The 23,919-nt window shown below is 36.2% G+C and overlaps 1 protein-coding gene across 1 annotated transcript in view; it reads right to left on the bottom strand.

The window, feature by feature from the left end:
* Positions 1–994: 994 nt before the first annotated feature.
* LOC124353510 (disco-interacting protein 2-like) overlaps positions 995–23,919 on the bottom strand; it is a gene marked incomplete at its 3' end in the record, with an annotated part of 307,439 nt that continues 284,514 nt past the window's right edge. The window contains 12 exon segments of the mRNA XM_046803412.1: positions 995–1,192; positions 1,194–1,229; positions 1,938–2,050; positions 3,356–3,563; positions 3,565–3,588; positions 6,771–6,983; positions 7,374–7,397; positions 7,399–7,592; positions 7,685–7,824; positions 19,780–20,014; positions 21,381–21,642; positions 22,228–22,455. Coding sequence (XP_046659368.1) covers positions 995–1,192; positions 1,194–1,229; positions 1,938–2,050; positions 3,356–3,563; positions 3,565–3,588; positions 6,771–6,983; positions 7,374–7,397; positions 7,399–7,592; positions 7,685–7,824; positions 19,780–20,014; positions 21,381–21,642; positions 22,228–22,455 — 1,875 coding nt within the window.

Here is a 23,919-nt window from a genome sequence, read left to right as displayed (position 1 = left end):
AGGAGGTTGTCGAGTGATGCCAAGTTGTACACCTTTATTGATTCTGAAGCGGTTTCGTGTTTTATATCCGTGCAGATGAGATTGGCACAAGATTAAGGATGTGTGTCTGGTGGTGTAATCGATCTCGGGAATGGAGTTGTCGTGTGATGCCAAAGTTGTACCTTTATTGATTCTGAAGCGGTTCGTGTTTTATATCCGTGCAGATGAGATTGGCACAAGATTAAGATGTGTGTCTGGTGGTGTAATCGATCTCGGAGTGGAGTTGTCGAGTGTGATGCCTAGTTGTACCTTTATTGATTCTGAAGCGGTTCGTGTTTTTATATCCGTGCAGATGAGATTGACACAAGTTAGGATGTGTGTCTGGTGGTGTGTAATCGATCTCTGCGAGGAGTTGTCGAGTGATGCCAAGTTGTACCTTTATTCATTCTGAAGCGGTTCGTGTTTTATATCCGTGCAGATGAGATTGGCACAAGATTAAGATGTGTGTCTGGTGGTGTAATCGATCTCTGCGAGGGAGTTGTCGAGTGATGGCCAAGTTGTACCTTTATTGATTCTTAAAGCGGTTCGTGTTTTATATCCGTGCAGATGAGATTGACACAAGTTAGGATGTGTGGCTTGTGGTGTAATCGATCTCTGCGAGGAGTTGTCGAGTGATGCCAAGTTGTACCTTTATTGATTCTTAAGCGGTTCGTGTTTTATATCCGTGCAGATGAGATTGACACAAGTTAGGATGTGTGGGCTTGTGGTTCATTAAAAAAAAATAATGGCTTTTAAATATAAATTTTATCATCGAGAACCATACATTTAATGCAAACTTTGTGCTTTATAGATTTTTCCACATTATTTATTTTTGTGATAATGTCCTTCCAATTTAGTATGGCCGTGATCACTGCCAACAATGGGGGGGGGGGTGGGGGGGGGGGGGGGTGGGGGGGGGGGGGGGTGGGGGGGGGGGGGGGTGGGGGGGGGGGGGGGTGGGGGGGGGGGGGGGTGGGGGGGAGAAGGCGCAAATGAGATCAATGCCTGGAGGGAAGATTAGTGCGACATGATCACCCGTGTTGATCTTTGCTCGCTCCAGCAACAGGGACCCGACTCGCTCGGCTCGCTTGTGCAACTGAGAGCAGGAGAGTAGCTGAGCCACCCCGCCCTTGGCATTGAGCAACGTGAATATGACGTGTTTCGGACGTGCTGACAGCTCGCCACCGCAGGATCTCTGAGATGAATTGATACTGAAACCATCACAGGCATTGCCATAACTTAACTCTTGATTCAGTCGACATTTTTTAATTCAGAAACAAAATAATAATTTTGAAACTGTATTTAATTTCCTAACACTTCATTTTATTGCAGGGTGTGAAATGTAACCAGAGTTTTAAACTCCACTTTAAAGAACTTACCACTAGATTTTCAGGACAGTTTTGGTGGTACGCAATATATATAATATATTTTAGTACCAAAATCAACATAATTGATATACCATTTAATGTATGCTAGTTGTTACTTGTACCCTCTTCTAATACAAATATTGCCACTTTAACATCAATTCTGGCTATGCTTTAGTTGTAAAGGACAATCACTTTTAGTCCAACAAAATATAATTCATAAATACATAAATAAATTGTCTTTTTTTAGAGAAAAACAGCCAACCTTATTTTGAGAATATCCACAATAAAATACTCATTTGGCAGGCACACAAATTGTTATATTAATTTTATTAACTAACATTTATTTTTGAGGACATTTCTCTTGAAATAATCAGACTTTTCGTGCTGAGGTTTTTTTATACAAGGGTGAAGATGTAATCTAATAATTTGCATGTAATCTAATGCATTTTTTGTAGCAAAATGCATAAGAAATATACTAAATTTAAATTTCCTGGCTTCTAACAGGAAAATGTTACATTTTCCTCTGATAGATGAGTAGACAGCGTAACTGACCTTCCTGGCGGAATCGGACTCCTCGTCCACGATGCCCATGTCCCTACCCTGTGCGCTGGCCAGCCTGTTGCCCTGGACGATGTTGCCCACCATGACTGACGCAGGGCCCACGTCTAGAACAGAGTTCGTAGCTAGAGAGCCCAGCCACACGACAACAACACGGGCACATTAGTTACAACAACAACTGTCACTACAGTACACACTACATGTGTGGTGACAGGTTGTATTAGTCACAATAACACTGTCACACAAATCATGCCCAAGTCCTACTAAGTTACGTAATAATTCTTATGAGTTATGTTAGTTATGAAAGAACAATACAACACTGAATGTTTTAATTCATGTCTTTTGAAATATACAGAGTGTCTCGCAACCATTTGATCAAACTTTACCACGGTGCTCCAATAGGTAAAAACTGATTTTACAGATTTTTACAAAACTGTAAACATTTCTTTTTATCTGTTGATTTATGTGTTTTCTCTGTAAAACAAAATAATAAATTGGCTCTCTTTTACTGTTATATGTAACAAATATACTTTTTATTTTCTTTAATCTAATGGGTTTGTAATGTATTCCCAGCATATCCAGATTCCCGTTTATCTACACCACTTCCGATCCCAATTAATATGAATAAATGAGATTGTACTGTATTGCTATTTTTGTGATATTCACTTATTATATCATACTTATAATGACAGTACATTTTAAATAACTAGAGTTTGTATTTTTAGTTTTGACTTTTAGGTGGTATCTGAATACTTCATTGCCCACCACCACCTACTACCAGCTATCAATATTAAAATATGATATTCAAACAAAAAATTTAACTTTAGTTTCACGAAGACATTATTACAATTTTGAACACTAGGATGGTCTAAAAACACTTTAAATTGAAAATGTTAAGTGATTAAATAACTTTCTTCTTTGTTGAACCTTGGCCAAGTTAGAATTAACCACAATGTAGTATAGCTTGTTCATATGTCAATGTGGACAGTCAGAAACATATAAAAAATTATAAATTGGATTCAAATATTTTATTTAAAAAAAAAATTATTATTTGAATTATTCCGTATGAGATTTTGTAAATGCATCTAATGAGACCGTTATATGGAACCAGAATGAGATTAAATACAATTTTTTTTTTTAATTTTGATCACAATTAATTGTTTTCTTATGAACCTGTAAAATGGACTTTAATCAAACCCATCACTAATTCAACTAAAACACCAATACACAAATAAGAAATATTACACATAAAATAACCATTACCTATTTTTTAATTCACCCAAGCTATCAATACTCAGTCATGCTATGATTCAGTGATGCAATGCATTCAACACAAATCGTAAAAAAAACTTGTCTACAATTCACACGGGGATATGTAAAGTGACTAACTACGATGGACCGTGAATTGTTACCTGAGTGGACCTCCCGAGGCTTGGGCAGATTCGTGACGCAAGTGTGGGGACAGAGCAGCACGTTGGCGGGGTGCAGGGTACCCTCGAGGAACCGCCGCTTGCACTCGCTCAGGTGGATACCGCCGAGCGGAGTCTTGGGCAGGTAGTTGGGGGGCACCAGAGCCAGGCAGTACAGCCCCACCTGGTGTATCGAGTCAACTGCTTGCAAACACTCGAGACATCCACTGGAAACTCTGCAACATCCAAGTTTCCTAGTTTCACAGTTATTACTATAACACGTACTTTTCTTCCGGGGTTTGAATATGCATCTACAGTATATCAGATGGCAATATTTCATTTATACTGCAGTAGATCTCTTTAGGGCAAGTAATCTTCCTCCTTGTCAGCATATAGCATGCTGATAAACCTTCAAAGTAACCACTCAATGCTAAATATAAGCTGAATCACGATTTCACAATACTGCCAAAAATGAATGCTCCAAATTCAACTTTTTATTACTGATCACATAAATTCCTTTATAATTTTCTAAATTTTGATTTTTTTGTATAAGGATAGATTTTGTCAAACCAACAAAAACTATTTCCTCATTACAAACTCTTAAAAAGTTGGTATATCCAAATTTAGCCCTAATATTAATTTTATTGTTGAAGATGGAGCTGGTATCGGCTGCTATTAATTTAATTACATTTAAAATACACAAACCAATACTTAAAAACTTTATTTTTGTAAGGCCTTTCGATAGCAAGGCTATCTTTGTCAGACACGTCACTTTTGTTTGTGTGTTTTAAATGTAATTAAGTTAAATAAATGTTATTGTTTATGACTATATCAATTGGAATCTGAACTGCATGTAAGTCACTGTTAAGAATAGCTTTTTAACCCAAATTTTATTATAAAAAACTATTTTTCAGTGATGATTTTCATCATGAACTTATTGTTTGCACTTGAACTGAATGAATCAATTAAAACAAGGTTCTTACCTTCTATAAAATGTCGGTCATGAGAGTGATGCAGAGAAAATCTACATATTTCAGCACAATAGCTTTGCTTTAGCCATTCCGTAGACATACCAGTGCACTTGGTTGTTTATCTCAATTTCGGCCGCATGTATTCTTATTGTGAACATAATGTAAAATGTGTTTATGTAGTGATTTTAAGTGATTTGACAACACCACTGGCTGGTTGATGTCATTTTTTTATCTGCATTCCTGATGATGGCATTATTGTGCCTAAACGTAGATTTTCTCTGCATCACTAGAATGACTGACATTTGATGGATTATCACTCGACTTTCACTTTGACTGAACAATTTATACAATTAAAATTAATTATTGTATTATATTACACAACAAAATATCAGCTATTTACTATTATTTAATTAGCCATCATGGCTAAGAAAAATAAAGTAATTTCACTGAAATTGGAAAAGGTTTGGGAAATCACTGTTTATATGGCCTGGAATGATATGTTACTCAGAGTTGTGTTTGATTTCAGAAACTGACGACTACCAACAACCAAAAGCCAAAAAAAGTTTTTGTTTCTAGGAAGGGGATACAGGGAATCTTGAGTGCCATTCGGTTCATGTGTGAAAATTGATGTTGTATTACTTAATGTATAAAAATATATTCTCATTGTACACCTAATTACTGGTAAAATACATGTACTTTTACAGTATTTATGTTCAGTTTTGTAGAATAATCTGAAATGTTTGTTCTGTCAATGCTACGTGTTATACAAATGACAATATAGGAGGGTTTGTTACATGGTTTGACATTAGCAGTATGATTATGTCTTAGTTAGTGTTCAATAATATGACGATGAGAATATATCAAGTAAGAATTGCAAATCTCTATGGAATGTATTATTGAATAAAAGCCTATATAAAAAAAATGTTTAAAATTAAGGTAAAAACTTTAAAAAACAAATTTTATGTAACATTCAAGCCAAAATAGATAATACTTTAAAAATGTTCTATTTATTATAAAAAATGTGTTTAGGTGTAAAATTAAAAATAGGTAATTTTACTCATTAAAAAAATAAGCCATAAAGGAGTTGATTAACCATCAAGAGTACACATTACATACCGAACAGTCCTTAAGAGAGGGAAGGAGCAGGGTGAGGGGTCCAATCTTGGGTATTCTTAACAAATGAAAGATGCTCTTCAGAATACACCGATTATATCTTACTATCTGTATTAAATAAACAAATTAACATTTAATCATTCAGATATTATTAACAAGCAGAGTTTAATTCATTTGAAAGAAGAACATAATTCAAAAATTATCTATAAGTATTATAAATATTACCTTATTGTACCAGACATGATAAAGTCATTAAGTTTTTATTAACAACGATAGCTCTGGGAAAAAATAAAATAAACACCATGTATTTAAAAATCAAACCAATTAACCAACACATACATTGCTTATATTTTAAATGATATAAAACTAATTAAACAATAAATGTAATCCCTGGACAATATATGGCACTGGACATTAGAAAAGAATGAATTTTTTCTTATTAAAGAAAAATTTTTTTAATTAGCCAGCTTTTTAGTAGTTTTTAAAAAATGGCTGCATTTTATAGACATTAAAGTTTATTGGAAAATATTTGGAATTAATATTAAAAAGTTTACAACTCCAGTGAGAAAGTTCAGTAAAAACCCTATAGACTTCCAGATAAAAATAGCTAAATGTCATTAGCATGAAATGAGAACTAATCATAAAGCATTATTCATAGCATGTATAAAAAGTAGGTAATTAAAAACGAATGATGGCTAAAAGGTCACTTATATCACTTTATAATAATTTTTGTATCGAACAGAATGCATTTTCTTTCAACCAATGATCTAAGACTATTGGTTTTTTTACCATGTGAGACCAAAAATTGACAAAGGGTCATCAATGGTTTTTGAGAATGTTTGGTTGTCAAAAACAGGGAGAAAAGGCATTGTTTGTTAACTTTGACGTATTAATTCTTTTACTGAAAACAAATTAAAAAATACAACTTGAGGAACAGACATGGTTTTTAAACGTCAATATATATTCGTTCTGAATTACTAACAACCCACAATATTTTTATTTTTATCATCATACAGATTGACTTCAGGTGTTTTATTACAGTTTATAATAAGGAACACTTTGTTGGTAACGCACTTCATATAATAATGGCCTTTGTCTAGGGGCACATGACAGGCGAAAAGATTATTACTTACAAAAGTGTCACCAAATATTTACATAAATTTTACGAATTTATTTACCTCTAAATGTTTGTAGTTTGGTAAAAAGAAACCTTACTATTTCCCAAGCCAGTAATATTTTTTGAAGACAGTTAGGGAACACATGACAGAAGACAGTTAGGGAGGGGGGGGTTACCAACCTCTGCAGATAAAAGTGACAGTAAGATAAGGTGTTACCTCCTCCTCACTGCAGTCAGGACGCTGCTCGGCGATCACACATATCCTCTCATCTCGTAACACACGGATGCTGAACACTGCGATGCGGCCGCGATAGATGAACTTCATGGGCTCCACTGCCAGCACAGTTGCGATGATGTCGTCAGCGTTGTGTTTACGTCCGGTTACTGTCATCAAGCCATCTCGCGAGCCGCACACAAACACCAAACCTCCCTGAGAGGGAAATAACCATTAGTATCTAAGTGTATAAAAACCATCTGTGTACAAATTATTTTTTCCCTTTACAGTTCACATATAAATACAACATTGTAACAACTACGATCTTAAAAACCTTTCTTGGATGGAGGTTCTGCTTTTGTCAGGTCTTTATTCTTCAGTAAAAACTAACATTTGTTTGAGACATAATTTTGAATACAGTTTTTGTACCAAAATAATTTGTGTAATTGATTATTTTTAAACTCATTTGTCAATTTTTTAAATGTTAAAATTTTTCTACAGGAACAAAAACAAGCATTTAAACAGTAAACACAAGTCTGGTTAACAGACAGAATAAACTAGAGTTTTTCTGCGAGTCTGTCTCTCCCAGTCTCAGTGAATACTAACCGGCCCAAGGAAGCCTAGCAGACCCCGAGCGTGTGTAGAGAGCGTCGCTAAGAGGCTTGCCGTCAGCCAGTAGAGCCTGCACTTTGAACGTAGAGTTGGTGAGTCCGGCCAGACCCCAGTACTGGCTGCCAGTCGCCTCACTGCTCACACAGATCTCTCCTACCTCATCAGTCTTACACACATACGAGGGTCCCTCCATCTTCACTACTACTATCACACCTGCAACAACAACAGTACAAACTCATAGCAGAAACTGTCACCAACGCCTGTCATGGTAACACTCGAGAGAGAGATCTGTCTCCTGTACTCACAGCCAGGCATGACTTGACCGCAGTCCTGCAGCGTGAGGGAGGTGAGGGAGTTCTCTTGGTCGACTCTCACAACACCGAAACTGAGGCCAGACATAGACAGCACTCCCCGTCCTGTGGCGTTCACACCCGCTCTGCCAGGCCTGTTCAAGAAAAAATACAATTACACTTCAGAAACCATCAAAATTCACAACTATCTTAGAAATAAAAACCTAAACAAAATTAAAAAAATGTAATAAATAAAATGTTATAAGAATCACCAATTGTATTTATATAGCAAATTTGTAATTTTGTTCAACCAATCCACGTGAATTCCAGAAATATGTTAATTTAATTTAATTACGCTTTGGCATAACTGATACTGATTACAGTTAAACCTACTTTTGGTGAGGCCTACCAAAATTTCCTCAAACTTTTTCAATCACAAATGTATTATTAATCAGCCAATGAGCCAAAGTATTGGCTTAGATTATTAGTTGCATAGTGTTTTTATTATTTTACTTCAGGAATAAATATGAAGCAAGTAGCTGTTTGTATTATTCACCATGATTTAAGTGCTTTTTCTTTTAGTTACAAATAAATTAGTACTCATACTTAGTTTGACACATGTTGTGTAAGAAAAAACCTAATAGTTGTTATATCTCCTTCCAAAATAAATAACTTATCCATTCATTAATACTTCTATTTAAAAAATGTTGTAACAGACCGTTATTTTTTGATAATATACATCTGAACAAAATTTGCTATCTCATCAATAGCCAATATAATTGTTTTGGTTACAAGACGTTATTAACCAACAGGCTACATCAATTAATCTCAGTCACAATGATTTTGCAACACAAACTGTAAAAAGTTCGTTGTTCAAGAAGACGATGCAGCACTTAGTCCTGCCAAAAAAGACGAGCACGCTAACTATAGCAGGGTTTTTGTTTTAATGTTTATGAGTCACAAAACATAAAAATAAAAGTAAAATCATGATTTTCTGTGCAAATGTACATTATATGACCTTTCTACAAATATTTATGCGGTAATTCTTTGGTATAAGTGTTCTACAATTTCTTTACATTGTGTAACAGCTGTCACATTTCCTCATCCCAGCTGTGTCATTATACAGGCAATTGTTTTATGTATTTGTGTAATTGTGTTTTTTATCCTTGTTTTATAAACAATGAACATAAAATATTTTATCTTAAAGAAAATTAACTGAATAAAGTTGTTCCTAACGGTAAAGTTTTTTTGTTCTTATACTAAACTAACAGTCAATAAAAGAACCAAACAGCAAAGTATAAATTTTATACTTAGTCATATAATTCAATAATGTTATATCGTAGATAACTTAATTTTGAATAATAGGATAAACAATTATATGTATATTTTATAAAACACTAGCTGTTTCCCGCGGCTTCGCACGCTTTACGTAAGCCTTGACCATGTATTTGCACTTCTGGTTCAAGTGCATTATATTTCTAACACCGATGTAGAGTTTGCCTTGTTGTCACGATCAAGAAAATCTGTGTATGCTTATTATATAGCCATTATACACGAACATGTATTTTATTATAAAGCGGTCTAACAGTCAAGCTTTAAGTTTAACCATATATCTATCATAAAGACAAACATATATTCTAACTTAGTGCCTTCTAATAGTCTATGGCAAATTAATATTCGTAACTGTCTCGTAATTGCAGTTTATAGTGTGCAGGCGCTTTGAAAATTGTTATCTTTTACAGCGCCGCCTCGTGGCGAGTTACATCAATGGGCATATCGTATAAACCTTCTCCGTGGAAAAATGTATATACATACAAATTTTCATAATGATCGGTCCAATAGTTTACGATTCCATAAAGGACAAACACACAAAATGTAGCGCGCACGCACACTACTATTTTAATATAGTAATTTTTAGATGGTATTTTAGTAATTACACAGTGTGTAAATTAACTGGACTAACCCAAGTCCCTTTAACCGCGTGATGTGAGGTGACTGGCCGTGCTGAGGAAATGCAAGGGTCAGCACTCGTCAGCACGGGTCGGCAGTCGAGTTGAGGGCTCGGAGGTAGGCGGAGGGATTGGCAATGTAGAGTGTGTGAAGTAAGTTTATTTTGGTGGAGTGAGATGCGAACACACCGGTACACATATAGTAGTTTGGGTGCGCCTACGAGTGTTTTAGTGCATTTTGAATATAGATTGGACTCTAACAAAGGAGAAACGTGAGTAATTATTTCAAGACCCTTCTCAACCACTATTCTAAATTTCCCTACGAGCTAGGGTGGTGGCAGCAAAACGCTATCCCTTTTATTAACCATGAGCCTCTCTGGCTAATATCGGAGGGCTTACAGTGGTGACCAGCGGTGGGATACGATAATTAAACCAGCAAATTATTTCAAAATGATTTCAAAACTTTAAAAGAACTCTAAAAGAAATAAAGAAGTGTACCACGTGGTTGAGAAAATTATTAGAACATTTCAGTTTACACTCCATTATCCAAATAACTACTATTCTAAATTCATTTACAAATTAATTGCAATGTTATATTTCTAAATTTCGAGTAAATTCAACTTATATGAACGAAGATGGACTTGGATTAGTTCTGTGTGCTTATTACACCATGTGCAACGCCATTACACTATGAAGCGGAAGTTGGACGCCATCATCATACGTCATCATAGAACATAGAAAGGAACAAGGAGGGCATACGTCACCGGACATCCAGTGATCCAGACCGGAACTACCAACTGCCGACCACTGTCTACGCAGATGTTGTCATCTCCGTCAACGCAGTCACGATCATCCACAGCCTTCGAGATGGCAGCCCTGTCACTATTTGGTGAGCAGTGGGAACTTTGTTAAATTAAATTAAATTAAATCATTGGCGAAACCTAAGATTAGACTACGTATTATTAGTAAATAGTTGGTTAAATAATATGGTTCAAAAATGCTTTGGAAATAAATGGTGAATGCAGCATTGAGGCCAGGCTTTAAGCATTAAACTTCTTTATTGACAAACAGATTCAGAATTATTTAAATAAGAGAAATTAAAAGGATAACATCCTAGTATTTTATTTTGCCAAAGCCTCCATGTCAGGTCGTCACCTCCAGGGCATTCAGTCCATCATGTTTTCAGCGTAAATATAAGCAGAATAACGTGTTGATTAAAATCATTTGCTTGGAAATAGGGATATGCCAATGATTCTATATTAGCTTACTGTTCAATTTGATTGATAATTCATTAATATCTGTATACAAAAAGAAACCCGTAGAAATTTTAATATAAGTGTAAAAGAGTATAATAGCAATAATTGTTGGAAGTAACTTGTTGCTGACTTATAAAAAGGGTAAATTTCGAATTATACTGAAAACAAAGTGATATCAGTTAATGTGGTTAACTATTAGAGTATATAAGTAATAGCACATAGTATATCATATAACAAATACGATTATTTAATATTATTGCAGCTGTATTGAGTCACATTACAGTATTGATATACTTGTATATCGAGGCATTGTTAGACTATTGATCCATTGATAACTCAAATCTACCGATTAGTGATTGGTATCATTTGGAAATCGAAAAACTTTATTGTTTGATTGATCCATTATCGAAAATTGAAAAAAAAAAAGGGAAAAGTTATTTTACTGAAAAATAGGGAAACTAGTTATTCACATTGTTGCTGTCAATGTCTTTTAGGGATTTCATTTAGAGCGTTTAAGTTTAACTATTGAATATCACTGATAACCTAGAGAATTGTATAGCTACTGTATTCCAAAGAGGAAAACCAAATTTTTTTTAAATTATTAACGATGGGCACTGTACACCTAGAAGGGAAGACCGTTGAGGTCCAAGACGCCTTTGATGCCATATCGAATAAAGTGAGGTCGCTTCAAGTAACACTAGATGAAACGTTAGCCAACGCTTCTACCTCCGCGGTGAACAAAACTGAAACATCTCCGTACCCGATGGACATGACCCTTGCAGACAGCAAGCCGTCATTTGAGCTTGTCTCAAGTATAGCCCATTACGATGGAGAGAAAGCAGATCTAGTCGCCCCCTTCTTTGACAACATCGAAGGAATTGGAGAGCTCAGCAATTGGAGTGAAGCTCAAAAACTTCAAGTTTTAAAACTTAAACTAACAGGCAGTGCTCTACAGTTTGCAAAGTCAGACGAAAAATGTAAAAACTCAACAACTTTAGAAGAAATAAAAGCTGCTTTTATGGAAAGATTCGGCGATAGCCTACCAGATCATTACTACTTCGAGCAATTGGCTAGCATACGACAAAACAGAGGAGAAACTATTGAGCAGTTCTCTGACCGAGTAAAAAGGGTCAGTGATAAAACTCTAAGAGTTACAAACAACGCTGAAGCAAACCAAATTCTGAGAGAAGAGGCCGATAGAAGAGCCATGGATGCCTTTGTAAGAGGATTAAATGGTGAAATAGGACGGCAGACCAGGATCAAGTTCCCTAAAACATTCAGAGAAGCTGTAACCACGGCGATAGCTCTAAACAACTTAGAGAAAAGACCATCCGAATTTGAGGAGAAGACAAGGCGAGTTTTTGGAACGATCACCGATACTACGTGTTACACTTGTGGGAAACCAGGCCATAAAGCCAGAGAATGCCAATCCAGGCGAGTAGATATTGTATGTTATACATGTAAGAAGAAAGGTCACAAAGAGAGGGATTGTAGAAGTAAAAGTGAAACAACTACCTATTATTGTGAAAATTGCCGAAAACCTGGACACACAGCAAACAATTGTTGGGGTATGAGAAATACAGCATTAGGAAGAGGCGCAGCTAGAGGAGGAACCTTCAGGAGCAGAGGGTATCAGCATGGAGGACGTGGATCAGCTTCGAACACGTTAAACCACAACGAGGGACCCAGGCACGCCGCTGGGAACCTCAGAAATCATTAAATCTGAACCACACGGGACTCAGACAGGCGAAGTTGAATTTCAAAGCTGTTGCCACTTTGACACAAGAAAGTGTGAGTGAATTAATTGTACAAGGGTGCATAGGAGGAGTGAACGGTCTCATTGTAATCGATACAGGAGCACAAGTATCACTGATCGATAGGACAATGGCTCAGAACAAGCTAACTCCAACTGAAATCCAAATACGAGGTATCACTGGTGCTGTTATGAACGTTTACGGCACTGTAACAGAGACCTTGCAACTGGAGTTACTTGATTTAAAATGTGACTTCGTAGCAACAGATCTCCCTGAAGATTATATTGCTATCCTAGGATACGATGTTTTGAAACGAAAAAAGGCTGTGATTGACCTTGAGAATAAGTCTCTGAGTATTGGAAACAAGATAGCATGCAGTTTCCATGAAAGAGAATCCCCTGTAACTCGAAGCAGGAGAAGTGGCATTGGCATTGTTCAATGTTCCCACGAAACAAGTTCAACAAACCTTAATCCACCAAAACAAATCCTGAAGGAAGAAATACCTGACATTTTAGCGTATAGTCGCACAAACATCAACGTGCCTGCCCGTTCAGAAATGCTTATTCAAGTAAAATTAAGCAAAAACAAAAAGGATCAAATGGAACAAATGGAAGGAAAAACAGTAATTACAGAACCAGCGTTAGTAAAAGTTCATGGCATCAATGTCGCTAGAAGCCTTTCAAAAGTGAATAAAGGAATGTGTTGGACCAAAATCATAAATATCACCTCTGAAAATTTAGTGATATACAAGAATACGCTGCTCTGCAAAATAGAAGAGCCACACAGTGAAGCAAATAAAGGAGCATGGAAACGAGTAAATCTAACACAAAATAGGACAGAGGAATTCAATGGAAAACTTGAAGAAAAATTAAAGCACCTCCCAACTGAAGACCAAAATAAATTAAAAAATGTTCTCCAACGCTACAAGCGTCTATTTAGCTTAGGAGGAATAGAGAATTTGGGGTGTACTTCTTTAGTTACTCACAAAATCAACACGAGCCAACATCCTCCGATCAATAAGAAACCTTACAGAGTGCCACAATCACAGAGAGGTACTCTACAAAATTTGATACAAGAACAATTGGATAAAGGTGTAATTGTACCCAGTACTTCCCCATGGTCAGCACCGGTAATCATTGTCCCCAAGAAAGCAGGCTCTGATGGTACCATCAGTTATCGTCTATGTGTAGACTATCGGGAACTCAATAAAATTACAGTTCCGGAAATATATCCCCTTCCAGATATACATGAAACTTTAGACATGTTAGGAGGCAGTCAGTACTTCTCGGCACTGGATCTGAATTCAGGTTTCTATCAGGTAAAAATGCACCCTGAAAGTCAAGAGAAGACGGCCTTCAGTACTCCTGATGGTCATTATGAATATACACGCATGCCAATGGGATTGATCAATTCTCCTTCTGTATTTCAACGATTGGTTGATACTACTCTCACAGGTCTGAAAGGAAAAGCATGTTTGCCCTACATGGATGATATCCTAATCTTCAGTTTCGAGTATTGATCAGCACGCTAAAGATCTTAGTGAAGTTCTAGAGAGATTTCAAGAGGTAAATTTGAGTATCCAGTTGAAGAAATGCCAAATAGCAAAGTCTGAAATTAACTTCCTAGGCCATGTTGTATCGAGAGATGGAATCAAACCATGTCAGAATAAGATTGAAGCTGTCAAAAATTTTCCAAGACCCAAGAATGAAAAGGAACTTCGTGGATTTATAGGACTATGTAGTTACTATAGGAGGCATGTACCGAAATTTGCCGACATCGCTAAACCTCTGACAAAATTAACCAAAAAAGACCAAAAGTTTGAGTGGAACGAAGAAGCGGAAACATCATTTGAAAAATTGAAGACCATCCTTGTAACTGAACCTTTATTAGTGTATCCAAATTTCTCCAAGGAATTCGTCTTAAGCACTGATGCAAGTAATGTTGCACTTGGCGCAGTATTAGGACAAGTGATTAATGGAATAGAACACCCTATCGCCTATGCGTCAAGACAGTTAAACTCTGCTGAGCAGAATTATACAGTAACAGAAAAAGAACTTTTAGCAGTTGTATGGGCAGTAAAGTATTTCCGATGCTACCTGTACGGACGATCATTCTCCTTGTATACTGATCACAGCGCAATCAGATGGCTGCTGTCGCTAAAAGATCCTTCGAGTAGACTCACTAGATGGGCACTGAAATTGGCTGAATATGACTACAAGGTATTCCATAAACCAGGGATAAAAAATCAAAACGCTGATTGTCTGAGCAGAATTGTGTGCAAGAATACTGTGGAAAGTCTACCTATATTGGATGTGGACAGCATTAAAGAAAATCAATGTAAGGATGAAGAGTGCCAGAGATTGAAAAAATACCCTCAGTTCAAAACAAGTCCACAAGGAGTCATCTATATAAAGAGGCAGGACAGACAACTGATAGTCGTTCCAAGACGGTTAAGAGAGAAGGTTATTCGTTTACACCATGATATCCCGACAGCAGGTCATGGAGGTATCAAGAAGACGATGTTAAGAATCCAAGAAAAGTTTTATTGGCCGAAAATGAAATTAGATGTTGTCTCCTTTATCAGAGCATGTGATCCATGCAATAAAAGAATGGATTACGGAAAAACTAAAGCACCTTTAGGTAAATTTCAAGAAAGTACAGAATTTGGATACCGGATTTCGTGTGACATTGTTGGCCCATTACCCCTAACAAGCTCCAAAAACAAATACATACTGACAGTTATAGATCATTTTACAAGGTACGGAGAGTTTATTGCATTGCCAGACCAAACTGCAGAAACAATAGCCCGAGCACTTGTGCAGAGAGTCATTACGAAGATGGGAGTACCCTGTGAATTAATTACTGATCAAGGCTCAAATTTCACATCCGAAATAATGAAAAGCATGTGTGCTCTACTAAGAATAAAGAAACTTCAAACCACCGCATATCATCCCATGAGCAATGGTAGAACAGAAAGAGTTCATAGATCCATACCCAAGATGCTAAGTCATTATGTCAACCGAAATCAAACAGACTGGGACGAGCTCCTACCAATGGTAAATATGGCTTATAACTCTCAAGTGCATGATTCAACAGGATTTTCTCCTTTTGAGCTAGTCTTTGGAAGAGAGATGAAGACTCCCTTAGAAGATGATCTATTGATCACAGAAGAAGATGATGGTTACCCTGATTATGTCGAAGATCTTAAGATGAAGTTGAATGCCGTAAGGAATTTGTCTCAACAATGCCAAGACCATGCAAGAACCCAGCAAAAGAGACAATACGACAAGAATTCTAAGCTAAATAAATTTGAAGAGGGCCAACGAGTATACCTTCACGTGCCCCAAGTGAAAAAAGGAAGAGTGAAGAAGTTGTCTAGACCATGGAAAGGTCCATACACAATTGTCAAGGTTATATCAGATTTGAATGTCGTACTCCGAATTAAAAGGAAGAATGTAACTGTACATGTGAATCGAGTAAAACCTGTCACCGAGTTTAAGTTGCAAGAACAAGGAAGTAGCCAAAATGATCCAAAAGCTGCTCAGGTAGCAGAAGAAGAAGAACAGGAAGAAATCATTGAAGAGACCGAAGACCATGAAGAGGCATTCAATAGAGTAGCCGGACAAAATGAAGAACAAGACAGGAGAGAACCAAGCCCAGGAACCGCAGAAGAGCGACCAGGCCCTTTTAGATCCATAAGAGATAGAAGAAAACCGTGTAGATTCAAAGACTATGAAGTTTATTAAATAATAGGAATGTATATACATATTGTTACGACAGTGAACGCGTATTGCATCGTTTATTTAGTAGTTAAAAGTAAACGCAATGTATTGAATAATTATGTATTGTTTGTTATTTGAGGATGTTATATGATACACTAAAATATTCCTCGTTAGTATGTTATGCTTCTTGTCTGATGTGTAAGTAAAAGATGTTTTAGAGTACCACGTACAAAGTAGAATGCAATAGTTACTCCGAATTGAATGGGTTGTATGCGTGAGTATGAATGTTGTATGACTGTGAAACGAATGTTGATGAATGGGTATGCAAGGTGTGTGAATAAAAGCCAAATTAAAGGATCCAAACAATTCAAATGTGTGATTGAGTACACTATAAGGAAAGAAGTTATATCTACGCAGGTTAAGATAAGAAACATAAGATCAAGCTGTACGTAATAAAATAAATTCGAATAAGTCAGGATATTCATGAAGTAAACAATTATTAGGATCTAAATGATGATTTCAGGAATACTTGTACTCTTTGTCGAGACAGGAATGGCAGAGAATGAAATGACACAGGGAATCGTTTTCAAGAAACTTCATGACACAATTATTTCCGAGGATGAATGGAAGATTGTATTAGATTTTAATATGATAGAAATAAGAGACGAACTTGAGTCACTTAAGACATTGTGCACAGACTTAGTTTATTATACGAACACTAGTGTAAATGTGTGGGATGAGGACTTTGCTTTCGAATATAGTAGAATTAAGACCGGGATAGACCAGTATGAATCCGATGTAAGTGACTTATTTAGACTTCTACCTACAGAACGCTCCAAGCGAGGACTAGTTGATGCAGGAGGATATGCATTGAAATGGTTGTTTGGTGTGCCCACTAGCGAAGATATGGAACAAGTTAATAGTAAAGTTGAAGAGATAAAAAAGATTAGCGGATCACTGTTGAGTTCTAGAGAAAACCAAATCACCTTAATGAAAGACATGAATGAAAAGATGGTAACAAATACTAAAGCCATATCAGAGATAATGACTAAACTTACTCATTCAAATAGCATGTTAATCACTTCACTCCAAGGATTCGAACAAGAAAACATTATGCTACATCGTTCATTAACAAAACATTTAAAATCTGTCAGTCTAGCACGTCATTTAGGTCAAACCATAGATGAAGCAAAGTTAAGAATTGTTGAGTTTAGGCAAGCTTTAGAATTAGTAAACACAGGTAGAATAAGCAGCAAATTACTACCACCCCATGAGTTTGTAAACATATTGCTTGACATAGGAAAAGTCATACCTCGTCATTTGAAACTAATTATACCAGTTAATGAAGAGGACGTATTTATGTATTACACCTTTTGCACTGCTCATGCTTTAGCCACCAAGACAGGAATTAGATTGATCGTAACTGTACCTTTAAGTTCGCAAGACAGACGTCTTGAACTTTATAAAGTAGAAGTTATTCCATTGTACCAAACAAACCTTCAACATTGGTTAAAATGGAATGTACAAGTTGATTATTTGTTGATCTCCAAAGAGAGACAGTATTATGCACCTATCGATTTTAACACACTAAGTCAGTGTAGACTAAGTCATTTTTATTTGTGTCCTAACTCTATAAATGTATTGCATCATAGCGTTAATGATTGTATATTCGCTCTATTCATGGGATCTAACCTAGTCACAGAAAAATGTTCACGAACCTTAACCATAAATGTAACTTCACCTGTATGGATCCAAAACGGCAATGATTGGATCTATAGCCTAAAGGAACCATATAAAGTCATACTTAACTGTATGAGGAGTTCTGATGGAGAAAACTCAGTTATCTCTCCACCACATCTAGGTTATTTAGAATTAACTTTAAACAAGTCTGGAATATTAAAACAGGCTTCAAGTTGCGCTATCTTTGGTAAATATAATAAGTTATTCTCGAGGACTCAAGGAAATATAAAATATAAATTTGACATTAACCATTTGCACATCCCAAAGATTAACCTGTTGCTATCTCACGAAGAAAATCTAATCTTTAAAAACAGTAGCTTGTTATTTGAAACAATGCAAAAAGTCAAGGACAATCTTAAAGATAATCACATAGAACTAGACCTTAACAAGCTTTTAAATGATACACATGTTTTGTACCCTAGTATCAAAGAAAGTATAGAAACCCCACTGAACTATTTCTACATTATCATAGTTTCAATGTTTATTTTGTTCATTTTGAATAGTGTACTTTGCGTAGTTTTGTTTTGTCACAGGAAAATGCCAACCTGTGCGAGGATGTCCTCAGTTGCTGAGCGGCAAGCCCCAACCATTCGAGTAGAACATGGAACTCCGCTCGCAGAAATTATTCAGGAGTCTTCCTTTGTTCAATTCAATACACCAAGCCCGCCTTGAAGTACGGTATTGTGAAATTCATTGTAGTGCTGAACCAGTCAGGTCAGTGTTGCAAAGACTATATTTGTTATAAATATGTGGGGACTTGCCAAGCTCAAGAAATGTAATGTAGTTAGGAGGACATATATCTTAAGTGATTGTCAATGTCAAGTAGAATTAAATTGTAGATTATAAGAACTTACGCAGCCTAAAATACTATTTTGTCCTTTTAAGTTGTGAAAAAATGATGTAATGTAAAATGTTATCCTATACATTTTTTTTTGAAGTATTGTAAATGTTTGTTATATTCTGAGAATCTAAGATGTATCACCATGAAAATTCTGTATGATCCATCTTTCCTGAAAGGGAGAGTGATGTAGCGCGCACGCACACTACTATTTTAATATAGTAATTTTTAGATGGTATTTTAGTAATTACACAGTGTGTAAATTAACTGGACTAACCCAAGTCCCTTTAACCGCGTGATGTGAGGTGACTGGCCGTGCTGAGGAAATGCAAGGGTCAGCACTCGTCAGCACGGGTCGGCAGTCGAGTTGAGGGCTCGGAGGTAGGCGGAGGGATTGGCAATGTAGAGTGTGTGAAGTAAGTTTATTTTGGTGGAGTGAGATGCGAACACACCGGTACACATATAGTAGTTTGGGTGCGCCTACGAGTGTTTTAGTGCATTTTGAATATAGATTGGACTCTAACAAAGGAGAAACGTGAGTAATTATTTCAAGACCCTTCTCAACCACTATTCTAAATTTCCCTACGAGCTAGGGTGGTGGCAGCAAAACGCTATCCCTTTTATTAACCATGAGCCTCTCTGGCTAATATCGGAGGGCTTACACAAACATTCATTTTTATATATAGAGACTACACTTAATGTGTTTATAAAACGTTAACATTTTCCCTATTTTCACCTTTGTCTTCTACAGTGCATCCTTCAGAAAAAAGTAGTCACTCTAAAAATTATATGTACCAGAAAAAATAACCGAACTTTTCGTCATCCTAAAAGGGTTAAAGGTAGAAACTGACCTTCTGACAGAGACGGTGAGACATTCGCTTGAGCTGGCGCAGGGACAGACTGCGTCAGGGCGCAGACCTTTGGCTTGAAACACACTGAGGAACTGGTCGCAGGAAGACAAGGACCAGGGGTTGGCACCATCGCCTACCAGCAGCAGACGTAGAGAGCTCAGGCTGATATCTTTGTGGTCCTTGGTGGCCAGTAGGCCCCAGTGTAGGTCTCTGGACTTGACTACAGCAACACTCGCTGTAACACACAATGTCAACACATGATCAACTTTGTAAACTCATCAGTGTAACTGATTGATATCGGAAAGTCACAGTTACAAATAGTACAGGATTGCTAAATCTGATCTAGAAGTCATGGAGTATCGATAATTTTACTGTAATTTTCAGATATTGAAATAATTATCAGTTGTGATAAAACGCATTAGTTTACATGAGTTAATGAAAGTGTACCTCTTCTACTTATCCTGGAATGTTGAGAGAATGATGAAACATACCACTATTCTCAGAGAGGACAAAAGGAAATGCAATTGTCTCTCTAGTTTAACACGTAAAGGATCACCTCCTATTACATTATAGAAATCCGTAAATTACTACACATTTAATTAAAACTTATAGTTATGTACCTATGTAAATGTATTCTCCATGTCACTATAACGTGGATGGTGTATTTATGACTGTTCTTTATCTCCATCATCGTATGATGTTGACATATTAAAAAAAACACAATCTCATAATTATTTTCATCTGCTAAAAAGTTTTTGTCACTTGTATTTCCAATGCACAGTTTTTCCGACGCAAACAACTCAAGTCCAAGGCTAGTATGGTCAGAGATGAAGTGAATTATTATGCTTAAATACAGCATATGCCTTTTTCTTTTAAATTAATATTTATATAAAACAATAATCATATATGATAGATTTACCAACACATTGCTACACAAGTGGTCATATTCTAGTGTAGTGTAAAAAGAGATCGAGGGGATTACAGTAACAAGATACTAGTAACCTCTGTACTTGGTGATCATCTGTATACCTCGTACTTTTTGCATCTGCATCTCTGTACTTGGTGATCATCTGCATCCAGAGGCAGGATTAACCTTCATGAGAGCGTGGGGATTACAGTAACAAGATACTAGTATGTATACCTCTATACTTGGTGATCATCTGCATCCAAGAGGCAGGATTAACCTTCATGAGAGCGTAGGGGATTACAGTAACAAGATACTAGTATGTATACCTCTATACTTGGTGATCATCTGCATCCAAGAGGCAGGATTAACCTTCATGAGAGCGTAGGGGATTACAGTAACAAGATACTAGTATGTATACCTCTATACTTGGTGATCATCTGCATCCAAGAGGCAGGATTAACCTTCATGAGAGCGTAGGGGATTACAGTAACAAGATACTAGTATGTATACCTCTATACTTGGTGATCATCTGCATCCAAGAGGCAGGATTAACCTTCATGAGAGCGTAGGGGATTACAGTAACAAGATACTAGTATGTATACCTCTATACTTGGTGATCATCTGCATCCAAGAGGCAGGATTAACCTTCATGAGAGCGTAGGGGATTACAGTAACAAGATACTAGTATGTATACCTCTATACTTGGTGATCATCTGCATCCAAGAGGCAGGATTAACCTTCATGAGAGCGTAGGGGATGAAGACAACATGCATGCCGTTGAGCACACTGGTCAGCACACTGTGCCACAGGCCTGTCTCACGCTTGAAGTCCAGCACGCAGACCATGTTCTCCCCCTCGGTGTAGTTGCAGGACTGTGTCAGCATGCGACAGTGTGACAGCATGGCAGCCCGTGTCACTGTCACACCCATCACCGAGCCGTCCTTGTCCGTAGTGTACTGTCGCACAAGGTAACATTAGTGCCGTCAACGTGGTAGTGACTTTTACAAATTAGGATTTGGTAAGACACAACACTTTCTCATGCAAATGGTCTGTTTAGGGCAAACGTGACGTACAATATTGTACTGTCAAGACCAAAGGAAATATAAAAAAGATTCTTTGTAATTACTACAAATGAAAAAAATATACTTTTCTTATGTTGGTAAAAAAACTGAGTTCCTTACAAACATCATCTAATTTCTATAATAATAAAATATAAAATTATCCTTCCCACTTTTAGCTTGTAATACTTCAATCAAGGCAAGGTCTGGCAATGACAGAAAGCTTTCAAAAATTATAATAGTTAGTATTAGCAATATAATAATTGTTTCAGTTGAACAGACATGTATTAAAAATGTAAAGCATAATTTTATTGTGAAGAATTTTTAAATAGTGTTAACATAATTTGAAAGGATTTTGATCTGTTTCCAAAATGATTAAATTTAGTTGCAGTAAGTGGTTAATTAATAAGAAGATATGTGTAACATTAACTGTTTGATAAAATGAAACACTCAACTACGATCGTATGGCGAAGAAGTACTGACCTCAATGTACGCAGGAGTGTCATCAGTAAGTCTAGGTGTGGGTAGCCAGTCCTTGGGCGTCTTTGCCAAGTGTTCAGTGACAAACCAGTGCAGTCTGGGCCAGCCCTTAAACGCCACCACGTCCCCGGCCGCAGTCTTCGGCAGGCCCTTAAGACATGCCTCCGACGTCAGTGCCACCTGGATACCACAGCTGCCCAGCAGGAACCCGATCTGCTGTGATCCAGCGTCCTGTAAATATCACATTGGTATACATCAATAATCGTTCACATTATTAACAGGAAAAATCACATTATTAAGGGCCTTTTGAAATCATGTTGTTTTCTGTCCATCTGTGTAATAACTCTTTATAGAAAGGTCCTAGAGACTTGAAACTTGGTACACTAGGGGTTCCTCTTAGTGTTAGGAAGAACCATATTGATTTTGGGGTCAAAAGGTCAAAATACAGTTGGTTTGTATATCTTATGGTCTATTTGTTTGTCCATCTGTGTGATAACTCTTGATAAAACTGTATTGGAAACTTTTAACTTTTGTACATAGTTTCCTCTTGGTCTAAAGAAGACCTCTATTGATTTTAGGGTTAAAAAATAGATCAGTCTGTCTGTCTGTAGGCTACCTCTCTCATAATGTTCTGTGGGTTCTTCGATAACTCATTTTATTGGTTTATTTCTATTATGTGATCTATGAGAAAATAGTCATACTAACTAAGGTTGGCTTCAGTTTATTGAGTTGTAATTGTGTCAATTTCAGTTTTTATTAGAATTTGTTTCTTTCCGGAGGTCTAGCAGAATAAAAAAAATTGAAATATACAACATAAAATGTATATTGGTTCTGATAATACATTAAGTAAAAAATCCATAATAAGAATTACTTTTTATTTTTTCAACATTATTCATGGCAATATAATAAAATAAACTATGTTGTTTTTAATTAAGCATATTAGGAAAGCTGAAGAAGGTTATTAATTAAGGAAAATAATCAACGTAACTCTGACAAGAGTAAACAACTAACTAGAAGATAATGTTATATTTCCTCGCTAAACAAAAGTTACTGTATGTACAAAGAATTTAGATAAAATAAAACTTGAGAGATCATTCACTTGCCGAAGGAGGCTTAATTAATAGACACCAAGATTAAATTCTTTGCTGTAAGAACTCATCAGTAGCAAACAATGGCTGAGCAACTGGAAACCTGTTACTGAACTTTGTTAATTAATTCTTTACTTCGTCTTGTTTGGTTCCTCCTACACTGTAAAAATTGAACAATGCTTACTTTGTAAGAAAGAAAACAAAAAGATAAATTTTCTCATAATTTAAAGATAACATTTTGTTTAATACATACAATTTCACCCTATTTTAATTTATATGAGTTTAATGTAAATTTATACAGCAATTAAATTAATTGGCATTTAATAGTAAGTGAATTGAACTACTGATTAGTACATTAAGTTCAATATTATTTCTATTATTCAATCTGGTTTAGACAGTATATCAGGTTAAGAGGAATGACAATTTATTCTTCAGCCTCAACATTGTTGATGTTTTGTTGACAAGTAGGTTTATTTACATTCGTGTAGCAAATAAATTATATTTTTCACATTATTATTCAGTGATATGATGTAGAAAAATGATTTGATTGTCATGTAATTTACATATCATAATTTGATTTTTTGCCATAATATGGCTAATTTATGAA

This window comes from Homalodisca vitripennis, chromosome 1, assembly GCF_021130785.1.
Source record: "Homalodisca vitripennis isolate AUS2020 chromosome 1, UT_GWSS_2.1, whole genome shotgun sequence".
Lineage (NCBI taxonomy): Eukaryota > Metazoa > Arthropoda > Insecta > Hemiptera > Cicadellidae > Homalodisca > Homalodisca vitripennis.
This window is presented reverse-complemented; position numbering and strand designations above follow the sequence as displayed.